Below are 13,727 nucleotides of genomic sequence, written 5' to 3' on the forward strand. Positions count from 1 at the left end.
CATGATGTCAGGGTCTCAACCCCTGCTTTGTTTACTGGAAAAGTCAACAGTAATTGATAGCCGAGCTGAACTTCCGGCAATAGCTACTTCCGGTTACGTCTGGACATTGGAGGTAATTTTGTCTGGATATGAAACTATAAAAAGGTTTTTCTTCTTTTTTATGAGAATGGGTTGGAATGTGAAGCGTTTTCAGTAAGCTAGACTTGTGATAACAAGTAACAGACACACACATCGGACTTGACCACCTATAGTCACCTGATGTGATGACGGCAACATTGAGGTCGTCGTGGTCGCTCCACACGACAGGCCACCATTGCCATGGTTTTACAGACTTCAAGTATTTTATGTGCAGTTAGAAATGTCTCTTTTGTTTGCTGCCGAGTGGCTGCGAGATCTGAGAACAATTGCAATTTTTCAAAGATTAAAAATAAAAAAAAACCTCGCCGTCCACCATCCTGTGGCAATCCCAGTTTCTGCAGAGCAATTCCACGCGGATGTCGTCCTAGCGAATATCGATTGTCTGCCACCGTCCTCTTCTGGAACCGGCGAGAGATTGTTTGAAGCGGAATACAAAAGTTGAGCGTCCTCCGCGTGCAAACATTATTATCATCATGTGGCGTGCTCACTGCAACAACAACAACGACAACAACAACAACAACAACAACACACCAGGACACATCTACGTTGCAGGACGTCCAGCTGTGTCTTCCCAAAACACACAGACACACACACAAACAAACACACACACACAAACACCGTCTCACAAACACACTCAAACACACACACAAACAAACACACTCATACACATAAACATTATAAGCAATAATTTGCTAATTTGTGTCCAGACCTTTGAGGGGGAGACTACTGGATGTATGCTGTCTTTCTCGGAGAAGAAAAGGAAGAGTAGCTGCCCGCACGACCGACGAATTGTTAGATTATGTAATGACTCGTAATGTGATGTCTCTGGGAAATCATTCTAAGAATTCGTTAAATGAGTGAAAAGAATGGATTTCTTCATCTTTTTATCACATGAAGGAAGGATTTTACATCTTCTCTACCGAGTTTTATCAATTGTTAAACACGCATTAAACTGCGCATTACGAGTATCGAACTGGGGAACATCCGGGTTCTGGGCTCCAGCGCTCTAACCTCTCGGACATCCGCTTCCCCAATAAACCTGCTGTCCGTGCTCTCAGTCTCCATGATATCACATTACTCATCTCAATCTCATTATCCTCTCTAACAAACCAAAAGGTTTATTCAATAAAAAATTCGTTCGTTCATTCGTTCTCCTCTCTATACATTATGAATGTTCATCCATCCGCGTCGATGCTGACCCTGACCAGATTTGTGGGGCAGGCGGGTGTTGGATGGGGAGGGTGAGGTTCGTGGATTGGTTAGCGAGATAATACGAGACGTGCGTCACACGCGATGTGCGTCACACACGGGTGGTAGGAACCCGGATGCCACCCTGCCGCTACCTTCACGGGTGTGATCAAAGATGTCTTGATCTCTCCCAGCTCCTTTGTTTGTGCTTCCTGCCGCTGTTTCCCCGCTCGACCGGCGTACTTGTCCACGCGGCAAAGTGTTTTTTTTTTCTCTCTCTCTTTCTGTCAGTCTATCGACGCTTACATCTGCATTCACGCGCGGCGCGTTCGCGGGGCAGTTACTGGTGTCGCCAGCAGCATTCCGGACGCATGCGCGAACGAGCCGGTGCCTCGCTTCAGGAAACGCGCTCTTGCACTTGGCGGGTGCTTAGCATTTGGGAGGAAGTGGAGGATCGATGCCAGGGGAGTTATCTACCTTGCGCGTGACGTCACATCGTTCTTTGTGACTGAGTTTCTGCGGGGCTGCTGTCGATATTCACGAGAACATAACAATGAGGGGAAGAAATATCCAGAGAAGAAAGAACGGTCAGAAAGAAAATGTTAATAAAAGAGCTCGAGGATTGATAGATTTATAGATTGATGATTGGAAAAGAGGGAAGAACAAAGAAATGGAAATGAAAATAAAATATAAACCATCAAACCGAATTTTTTCTTTTAAAATGATAATAGTGGATAGGGGAGGGGGAATGGTAACTAATATGGAGAGGAGGAACGAAAGAGATTTTCCACGGTGTGTGATGATAATATGAGAGTCCAATGGATACATCACGATGAACAATCATGTCAGCTGTTGAGTATGATCAACAAACAATCATGGCGCGGTTAGACTACCGCCCTGCTCCATGATAAGTAAATCCCACAAACTTACTTAGCCGAGTACTTGTTCATCCTTAGACCACTTGTCTACGTGTGAGGTTGGTCGGCTGTGTGGACGGTCTGCACTCTCACATCGAGTGGCTGATGAGTAGAAATATATATATAACGGTTTGTCTACACACTACTGGAAAATATCTAGCATCACCACCACCCTCTCCCTTCCCCTCCTATCCAGTGCAAGCATCGTTCACCCGGCGAACTTCATCTCCATCCCTCAGCGACACCCTCCTACTCAATCCACCTTCATTCAGGGAAATCAGGGGCGAGTAATACGTCTGCAACTTCCGCCTACACGCATGTTGACTGGGGGAGGGGTTAATATTTCTCCTCCCTCCTTTCTCCACCCCTACCCCAACCACCACCACCACCACAACACCCGTCGCCTACTTCCAGCTTGTGGCGACAACGACTGAAGTCTGACGTCGGCAGCACGTGGGTTGGAATAACTGCCATAGATTTTTTTTGTCAGCAAACTGCGCGTGCGCATCACAGCTTTTACGTCACACTCCGACTTTGATTGCGTTCTCGTTTTCAGAGCGCGAGACGACGAGTCAGGATGACGCTATGGACTCGGACACTTCCACAGCTCGGCCATCGGTGAGTACCCTCGGTGTGAGTGAGTGAGAGTGAGTGTGTGAGTGAGAGTGTGTGTGTGTGTGTGTGTGTGTGTGAGTGTGTGTGTGTGAGTGAGTGAGTGTGTGAAGGAGAGAGAGAAGGAAAGAAGGGTTATGTATGAGTAAATGTGTACCGAATGTTCTTGTATTATTTGTGTGTGTGTGAGGGAGAGAGAGAAGGGGTTAGTATGAATAAGTGTGTACAGGATGTTCTTGTATTATATGTTTGTGTGTGTGTGTGTGTGAGAGAGAGAGAGAGACGTTGTTTAAATAAGAATAAAAGTGTTTACGCTCGATCTTTCTGTCCTGAGTGTGTGAGTGAGAGAAAGAGAGGGGAGAAGGGGTTTCGTATGAATGAGTGTATACATACAGGATGTTCCTCATTCTTTGTCTGTATACGTTGTGTGTATGTGTGTGTGCACGCGCGTGTGAGAGAGATAGATAAATAGATAGAGAGAAGGAGACGGTGTTTGAATAAGAGCGAAAGTGTGCACATGCATGATATTGCTATACTATTTCTCTCTCTCTCTCTGAATGACTGTGAAGCTATGTCTAAATATACAGAATGTTTACTACACTGTGTTTTGATGTTGTGTTTGTGTGTGCGTGCTGTTTACCTGTATGACACGCGTGTTACTGGGCAAGCACGTGCTGCCTGTGCGTGCGCGTGTGTGAGTACCTGGTACAGACATGAATACCTGGCTGATCAGGGTGTTTAGGTGCGGGTATCCACTTTCCTGTCTACCATGTGTCAGTCTACCTATCGTGACACACTTGTAGGTGTGCACGATGCCCTGCGCATGTCTGTCTCTGTCTCACGTCTGCTGCTATTTCCGCCGTTAAAAGTAGAAGCGAAAGTCATCTTGCTATTGATTGCATGACGAGCCCGTTGTTTGACTAGCGTGCACAGTAGACAGCGTCACGCCACCACCACCACCACCACCACCACCACCAGCAGCACCACCACCACCAGCAGCAGCAGCTACGACAACCTCTGCCTGCTCCTTGTCTGCGTGTTCGCAATGAAACCAGTTAAATCATGCTTTTCTCTTATTCGCAAGATCGATCATCGAGCGAGCGACTGGGGGATGCCAGCCCCCCTCACACTCAGGGAGGCAACTCTGTATTTCTAGATTGCAAGACAGACACGGGACTAGTCAACAGCTGGATGGACAGACTGATAGAAAAATAAAAGAAGACAGCAAGGTGCAAGAACAAAATGGCCAGAAATCTCCCGTAATGAGCCATCTGGAATGGGCATCGGCTTCTGTTCCAACGTTTTCTCTGTAAAATGGAGCTGATGGATGTCATTGGGTTAAAACACCAGCGTTGATGCCATTGGTGCTGCTGGACTGCACGTGACTTGACAGGCGGGCCGCACTTCATGAAGCTAACTTGTTGTAGGAAATCCTGTTTGCCAGTGTCCCGGTATTTGAACTGTCGGTTCTCCCCAGTTCTTCACTCGGAGGACGGGAGGACGGGAGGACGAGTCCAATTTCAGGCAATTGCAGAACAGAAGCAATCGTCGGCCATCGTCAGTTGGTTGCTACAGGGCGCTGATGACGTCAGCATCTGTCTATTAACTCGGCAGACGCCTGCGGGAGGAAAAATGAAGAAAAAAATTTCAATAAATGTGAAAGGAGGCGTAGACAAAATAGTTCGCAGGCTTACATTGATACTGCACATGCACCTTCTGGTGAAATAATAATAATATAAAAACGAGGGATAACAATCTGCTATTGTGAGACCAGAGCTTACTACAGCAGAATTTATTTCAACAAAAATAATTCAGACTTACTAGTCATCATACATGAAGCATAAAAATATTAAAATATATTTTAAAGCCGTGAGCTACACAGTGGGTAGACCAGCCTCGCGATCCCACGCCATCACATATCGACAAACATGAGTATATCCAAGTATGCACGCGCCTCACGTTCTCCGCACGCTTCCACGAGCTGCTCGGGACAAAGATGATGAGATTGAGAACAACAAAGGGAGAGAAGAAGCAACCCATAGAGCAGCATTTCATTTGTGTTGTCAAAGACATGATGTGGATATTGAACAGTGCTATAAATAGTCTTTTTCTGCCTGGAGGTGCATCTCTTTGTAGAGATCTCGCTCAGAAGTTTATTTATAATAAATATTCGGCTGTAAAAAAAATGCAGGGGGACAGAAGGGTGAGGGAAGAGTTAGATCCCTTTGTCTCTCTTTTCTTCATCGTGATGCTGCTGCTCCTGATGATAATTCTGACGACTGGGTTACTTCTTTAGAAGCAATGATTGTCCTTGGCCTTCTGAGAGAATGTTATGACCATATGATAGAGACATTGTTGATGATGACGACGACGGCGATAATCTGGATAGTGGCGATGGCGATGCTGCTGCTGTGATGACGATGTCATTGATGATGATTTTATGACATCCCCACATGGTCTGTGCTCTGTATTTCTGTCCGTTGCAGTCAGACCAGCAGTAATGCGAGGTGTCCCGCAATAATTCAATTAACACAAACTGCGTCCCGAAGCCAGTGACTGTCCTCCATATTGTCTGGTGGCCGACTGCAGCGGCAGACAGCGGTCGATCGCTGGCTTTAAATGCCTTTTCTCAAAATACCTGCTCTTATTAATAATGTAATTGTCTCTTCAGAACTCCATCCCCCATCCCTGACTTCTCCCAGCCTCGCCGCCATCATCATCATCACCAGCAAAGATCCTCTCCATCCCTGGCTCAGGCTGACGGAGGAGTCCGCCAAGCAGAAACTCCAGATAGAGGGCCCCTCGAGAGTGGCTGTGAAATTGCAGAAAGTTAACCAGAATATATGAACACTTGTTTTTGTGTGGGGTGTCGGTAGGAAGGTCACGGATATTTCTGCCAGCTGACCCAGACTGCAGATGACTACCAACACTACCTTTCCTCCCTTCCCACCACCAGACACTCCCCTCCACCAACACACCCTACACTAGATGTAGCCAGGAACAGTACAAGCATCTGCAGCGGTAGCAACGACATCAATCATAAAATCCCTGAAAGAAAAGAGAACTAATCACAGCTTTCACTTGACAACATTCCACACCACGTGACTGCCCTGTCCTTGGCCGCTTCCCTACAAGAAATGTTGTCGGTGTTAAGTCCCAGGTCACGTGTTTGTTTACTTTTTCCTCTTTGCGGCACATTTTTGTTTTCACCAGCTTTCTAGAAATTTTTCCCCACGGCAAGATCCTTGATGTTCATCTATGTCGACATGGCGAGGTCAAACATCGCGGAAACTGCTGAATGAGCACGCAAGTCGTTGCCATGGTAACACTATCTCTAGGTCTTCAATTCCCTGTTTTTTTTCCGCCGCCACCACACCACCACCACCACCACCACCACCACCACCACCACCACCACCACCACCACCACCACCACCACCACCACCATTACCACCAGTAAACATCAACTGTGTTTGTATTGAGTTCGGCTAAAAATCAGATTTGAACGCGCAATTGCTCGTTGGGTGGCGAGAGAGAAAAACTGTTTGACACAGCCTGGACAGGGCTTCACACCCCGGCCCCTCAGTTTGCTGAGTTTCTTCGATTGTTTGACTTTGCTTTCTCGTCTTGACTTCTTCAACTCGCTCAATAAGCTCATTTTACTCGGTTTGGCCCAAGTTTGCTTGACTGGGTCTATTCGCTCAACAAACTCACTTCATTTGATTGGCTCAGATATGTCCAGTTTCTTTGATTGGCTTTCTTTGGTTCCATGAGATGGACTGTCACACTTTGGTCCACTAGCTGGACTGTCACACTTTGGTCCACTTGCTTCTAGATGTCCAGAAGACCACGCTTCGACTTGCGCCAACCTTGCTTTTTTCCTCCCTTCCGCCATTCATTCATTTATTCATCCTTTTCCTCTCCTGCTGTCTTGTCCTAATACTCCTTCTCCCGACTCAAGAATACTGCTGATTGCTCACAGATGATCTGTCATCTACTATCATCATCGTCGTCGTCGACGCACGACAGCTATCGTTATCATTCACGTTGATTTCATCAGCTGCCGAGTGTGACATCAATATAATGTTCATGTTGCGACTACCACCACCCACCTACCCACACCACCCCTCTCTCCGTGTTATTTAATATTCACAGTATTAATATTAATATTCCGTGACTGCTGCAGCCATGCCGTGTGTACATCAAACTCCTGTTGAAGGCAGGCCAGACATCTCTGACATTTCATTATGAAAATACAAAAGCTGACTTCTTTTTGAGTTTGTGCTGTAATGCCATGGGGCATAGCGAAACTCGGACTTTCTTTTGTGCCCATCGTTTCTAATATTTACAGCTTGTCAGCTGAAAACTCGCATTTCCTGAGAGACTTCCATGTGGCAGGCAACAGTAACTGCTACACAAGCTGTCCTTGACCAATGAAAAGGAAAGGAAAGATGAAGAACAAAAAAAGAGAAAAAGAAAAATTGTGCAGCATTGAAAATGTAAAATACAATCTGATCTTACGAGAAACCCACGGATTATAGGATAATCAACCAGAAGAGTTAACGCCTCTTTCCTAAAACATTATTGCAAATTTATTGAAAAATATATTTTTGTCATATTTCTTGTTGGGGGTCAAAGATCATTTGTAACTGTTTCTATAAAACGTTATAATCAGATGAAAGTTCACCAGCAAGGTCTCCTGCAGTTGCCTCCTTTTCACGAACTTTTCCCTCCATCATCATTTCCACAGACGTACGTGGGAGGAGGCGAGGCCACTGTGTCGTCTTTCATCACTTTCATCATCTTACTGGCGGGAGTGCTGGGCGGCCTGCTTATCGTCGTTTGCGTCATCATCGTCTGCAAGTACTGCTTGAAGAGCAAGAAGAACCAGCGGGGGTAAGTGGAGAAAACTTTAATAAAAAACATTCTGAAAGATCATCCCATCATTTAATTTCTTTAGGATGCACGTAAACAACGTGTATGTACAAAGTAACAACAATAAATAAATTAAAAAACAAAAAATCAGAAGACCAAAGGCTTTAGCTGCATCCACATGCTTAGATATCAGCTTCGAGAAGAAAAGAAAAATAAGAAAAAAAATTCGAGTAAATAACACAAAACAAAAAAAAAAAAAATCCAGCCAAAGCTCGATGAGGTCAACCATGTCACCTGCATGCACTCAAGCGTAGAATTGCTAGTTTTCATGTTGACACTTCTGCATCTGAAAGAGAAGCAAGCATGCATGGCTAGTGGACATAGGATGGAGAGATGGAGGTGAACATGGGTTCATGGCTTGGTTTTCCAGGCGTGCGCGTGTTTACGCCGGAAACAAGTCGTCGACAGTGTGAGGGGCGAAAGTGCAGCATCAGCAGCTAGTGAGTGAACACTATACCCTGATATTCCTACCATCAGTTGCACCTAGGCAACACAGTTTATGTTAACCCTTTCTCTTCACGCGCCTTCTCCCGATTTTTACAGTAGTAGAAAAAAAAACACCGTGGGAGGATTTAAGAAACTAGACAGTTAATTCTGAAAAAGTCGTTTGCAGACACGTCATCCATCTCTTCAAAGCATTGATTAGAACCACATGTGCCCCACCCGGGGTATGAGTGGCTGACCAATGTTTTACATCCATATAAGACAAGGGTTTTTCAAACTCCCAGCTAAAGTTGTTGGAGGTTTCAGACTATTGACTAATCATAGGGAAGACGATCAGTGTGTTAGTATTGTTGTCATTTTTATTTTCAGTGTCAAAAATTATTTTAATTATTAGTATTTTAGCATGAAGATATTTACATTTATATTTGATTATTATTACCTGCAAAATATCACCTTTCGTGTGTTTTGTTTATTGTCTACACGGGGAGACACCCGATCCAAACTATTATGTTTTCTGAACTCTGACCCTTTCTGAACTCTGACACCCGACACCAACTCGTCTGTTCACACTTCGTTGCCTATAATTTGTTCTTTATTTGGATTGGCATGATCTATACCTTGTGAAAGGCGCGTGCGTGGGGTCTGAATATTGTCATTATATTATATTACTAGAGTACACTATGCCTGCTGTAGTCGTGTACTCCGGGAAGCTGAGCTGTGTTCACGGTTGTGGAGGCTGTACAGCACTACCCTCTGCTTTCTCGCCACCAAAGACAGTGTAGCCGTCAAAAATCTCGTATGCGCCATTAAATTATGTTCATGAAATAAACTGAGTCCTTTTTTGGCGAAACGATTCTTACTTTTAGCTTCCATTTTTCCCCGAGATCCAGAAAAAAAAATTAAAAACGCCGAGAGATGTCCAGGAACTGTTTGCGGTGCATACTGGGTAGTCCTTGTTCCGGAGTTAAAAGCTTCGAGACATGGCACCTAACACAGGCTCACATCGAAACTTAATCTTTAAACTAACAGGCTAACGTGAATATGAGAAATTCCTGATAAGATACTAAGATGATATAAGGAACCATGTCCTAAAATCTCAACGAAAAACATTTTTCTTTTCGCAAAGAAAAGTCTTTGAGCATCGCAGTTCTCCACCAATAACCACCACCAACAAACAACAACAAAAACCAACAACCACTACCAACAAACAACAACCACCAACAAACAACAACACCAACCAACAACAACACAACCACCAACAAACAACAACCACTACCAACAAACAGCAACACCAACCAACAACGACCAACAACCAACAACAACCAACAAACAACAAACAACAAACAACAACAACACCCGTTGAACCAGGTTGAACTTTACTGTACACCGTTTCAGCAGAAATGTTGTGACTTGTGCAAATCCTGTAAAATGTTTAGTCTCACACACGCAGCATAACCACAAGGTGAGAACACACGTGAACTATGAATGTAACCATTGTCACAAACAGCGGACAGGCTGAGGAGAAAACAGAAAACAGAAAAGGAAATGCTAGGAAATCAATTCAAAACGATTAAATTCAGCGAAATAATAAACCACAAAAAGCAGGAGACCGGAAATATGAAATAGAGTTGTTCGCTAGTAACTGTGTGGAGAAGGTTTGAAATGAACAGAAAAGCGCTGATTGGTGAACACAGCTCACCCACGCCATCTCTCTATTTTTGTTGTTGTTGTTGTTGTTTTACTAAATCACTCGTTCTCTCTCTCTCTCACACACACACACGAATGCACACGCTCACAAACACGTACTCATGCATTCCCACAATCTATGTACGCACACTCACAGTCACAGTCTCTCACACACATCGTACACAGGCACACACACATAAACACACATACACAAACACACATACACAAACACACATACACAAACATACATACACACACACATACATACACAAACATACATACACAAACATACATACACAAACATACATAGACCTGATACATACAACAGACACATACATCCGTCAAACATTTTAAATATTGTTTTCATAGTGACAAACACTTGGACTCGTACAACAGAGTCCTCAACATGCGCGCGCGCACACACATACACGCACGCACGCACATAGCATATAGACAAGCGGAGACAACTCTCTCCAACACTAAGATGGATTGTTGCCCTTGGCAGCTCCTTCAGGAGCGGGCGTTACGACAGCGGTCGCGCGGTGCGGCTGCTGCAGCGGTATGAGACCATCAACTCCGATGTCTTCTCCGAACCCAGCAGCGTGTCCATCGATGGCATACCACTCAGCCCTCGCAAACCGCTCGACCTCAGGTAAATCCTTGTAAATCATAACTGTGTTTATTCATTTATTCATTTATTTCGGGGGAAGGGGTTGCTGATGTGTATCAGACGAGATAAATTCGGTCGCCGCTTCTGTTCTTTCTCTGATCTCAGCATCTGGAATGCATTGCACCTATTTACTTCTTACGGCGACAGCCTTCAACGCTTTCAATTCTGGTTTTAAGATTTACCAGTTTTATGAATACCTTCAGCTAAGTATGCATGACCTTCTTACCTTTACCTTTCCCTCTCTCCGCTTTGGATCACAGCTGTGATGCTGTAGTTGTTTCTCAAGCTACTTCTTTGTGCACGTGATCTGAGCTGACTGTCGAGGGGTTGAACATGTTTTATTATGATGATGTCTGTGATAGGTGCGTAGGTAGAAGGAGTTAGCTAAAGATTGTTGCTTAGTCGAGTTTTTACAGTTTCTGCGTTGTTTACCGTTTTCTGGCTATCTCCCATCAATCCCTTCATATGAGAGGAAGAGAGAGGCGGAGACAGTGTTTGTATGTCTAGGTCTGTCTTTGCATGTCCTTTCCTTTTGCCTTTCAAATTCTGGTGTGGACGACCATACCCCCCCCTACTTCCACCACCACTACCACTACTTCCAACCTGCGACGAGAGCTTCCATATCATCATGCTGGCTTTGTTGAAGGAATGTAGCGGGATGAGGTGGGGAAGGGGTTGAGGAGAGGTGTTGGCTCCCTGCCTTCTGTCTGTAGACTGCCGGTACTTGGCAGACTGAGGCACTGCGTCTTGTATCCCCACAAACAGCGGTAGGTGGGTAAGTAAGATCCGATGCCAGATTGTTGGCATGTCTCGTGGCCCAACTGCAGGAATTCTCATGCAGTCTGTCCTTTGTACCGCGCTCAGGTAGGTTGCTGTGTCGAGAAGACCTTCTGCCATCCTGGTCATGGCCGTCAGTCTTGTCGATGGCGGGTGCATGGTCTGGGAGGGTGACCAGCTTGTAACCGGCCTGTAAGTGGGTTACAGCCTCGATGTGGATTCCAGTCAAGGACTTAGCACCTGATCTGTAGTGACCATGTTGTCAACTCGACCTCATCAGTTCTGTTTGGATTTAACGGGCTACAGTGGTACCAACAACATGCAGGAGTGTTCTGGGAATGCAAGCTGCCAACAACGTGGCAACATCCGTATTCAAGAGACAGATACTGTTTTAAGAAGTCACATTCACGGAATATAAACTGCTACTGTCTGTAATAATATTCAAGAAACAGAATCAATTGTAGTGGTGTTCAAAGAAAACTGCCAAGAACTCAAAGTAGCGGTCAAAGAAATACAAACTGCCACCAGCCTGCAGATATTCGACTACCAAACATTTTCAGGAGAATCCAGGAAATTAAGACTTACAACCTGTATCAGAAGAATACAGACTGACAACCAGCAGCTGTATCAAAGGAATACAGACTATCTAACAACCTACTGCTATATTCAGGGAGTAGATACTTGATTTTCTTGCCCGACTCTTTCATGATCAGTTCTTGAGTTGCTGGGAAATTCCTCCTCGGTCTTCCTTGCTGCTCACCCTCCATTGTTGAGTGTCATCGCCCAACTCGTGCTTGCCCACAGGTTCCTCTTTTCAAACTAGACCTTTCAGAGAATTGGAAGCTGAGGAGTTTGGTGTTAAGAGTGAAGTCTGTGAAAGAAGTCTGTGGAAGTCTGTTGCCGAGTCTCACAGGTTTGTTTCTGTCGCAGGAACAGCGGACGAAGGGACGAGAGCGAAGAGGTTGATGAACGGACACACCTGTGTTCATTACATGATAAAGGTGAGAGGATTTTGATTTGGCTGCAGCTGCTGCTACTGATGATGATGATTAGGACGATAATATTGATGAAAATAACGATTTACTGACTGATACTTTAAGACCATCTTTGCTGAATTTACTTTTGTTTGTTATTTTTTGTTTTGTTTTTTTTTGCTTTTTTTTTCATAGAGGCTTAATTCTTTGATTGTAAACTCCAAGTCCTAGTTGTTGACTATCCGCAGAACACACCTACGATCCTGCTGAAGGTGAGGCAAGCGTGAGTTCCTCGGCACATCCGACCTCGAGGCTGACAGGAGGGTCAGGAAATGCCAAGGCGGAAGGAGACGGAGCCAGCATCAGCGACAGAGGAGGAGGAGGGGAGGAGGAGGCTCAGTGGAGGCTGGGAGCAAAGAACGAATGGGAGGGTTGCCGTCTACCACCACCACCACCACATCCGGGTACGCGCCGGGTCAGGAGCCAGGTCAAGGAGGAGGTCAGGCGAGCAGGCGAGTATCGTTTCAGCTGGACGCTGTGCCGCATCTCGCCGCCCGAGCCACGACTGCTGCCCGCCGCTGTCCCCTGCAGAGCAGCTGCAGAAGGTCTGCACACACCCTCCCCTCGCTCCTCCCTACTCCCCACCACACAGCCTCCCCTATCTGCGCGGTCTTACCTGTCGGCCATGCATGACCTGCCTGCCTGCCTACCTGTGGTCGTGGTGATGACACTGAGGCTGATCATGATGATGACGTCTGTATCTCGTGCCTTCCTCAGTCACCCTCCATCAACCCCACTGCTCTTCCCTTTCTCCCCCATTTAACCTAGCACGAGCTAGACCTTTGACCTGCAATTGTAGTTCTGATGTGTCTTGTCCTCTGGTGGACCACTCACACAGTCTTGCGTAGTTGTATCCTTTACTCCATTATCGTTTGTTGATTTTTCAACTGACATCATCAAACATCAGCCTCATTCCTTCAGGATGTAGAAGGAAGAAACCTTAACCGCCACCACATGTCGTCGAAGAATGAAACATGAATGTAATACATTATATTCAAAAGAAATCTTAAAAATATTTTTAATTATTTAAAAGAAAACGGTAACCGTAAAATTATAGTCGTAGGTAAAACCTCCGCCCCTCTTTCATGTGAGATGCTGGACTTGCTAGTGAGGAGCGAGAGACTGCAAGGTAGTTAAGGTAATGAAACTGCAGCAGCAGCAGCTAACCTTTGAACCTGCTGACACTCACCTGTGTGACATGTCTACTGGCGTAGTATGGACGCCAGAGGCTGGCTGCATGGAGGCATAAAAGTCTGATGTTTCGCTTCCCAGCCCGGGACTTGCAGACTGGAGACTTGTCATCATGAGAAATGTGAAAACAAATGGAAA

General features: G+C 45.4%; 1 protein-coding gene across 1 annotated transcript in view; it reads left to right on the forward strand.

Annotated features, from left to right (window-relative positions):
* The window catches only part of LOC112573790, a 48,729-nt gene that overhangs the window by 22,035 nt on the left and 12,967 nt on the right, over window positions 1-13,727 (forward strand). The window contains 5 exon segments of the mRNA XM_025254390.1: window positions 2,800-2,861; window positions 7,603-7,748; window positions 10,423-10,569; window positions 12,295-12,365; window positions 12,587-13,150. Coding sequence (XP_025110175.1) covers window positions 2,829-2,861; window positions 7,603-7,748; window positions 10,423-10,569; window positions 12,295-12,365; window positions 12,587-13,150 — 961 coding nt within the window. The 5' untranslated portion in view covers window positions 2,800-2,828.

The sequence above is a fragment of the Pomacea canaliculata genome, linkage group LG10 (genome assembly GCF_003073045.1).
Source record: "Pomacea canaliculata isolate SZHN2017 linkage group LG10, ASM307304v1, whole genome shotgun sequence".
NCBI classification, from domain to species: Eukaryota; Metazoa; Mollusca; class Gastropoda; order Architaenioglossa; family Ampullariidae; genus Pomacea; species Pomacea canaliculata.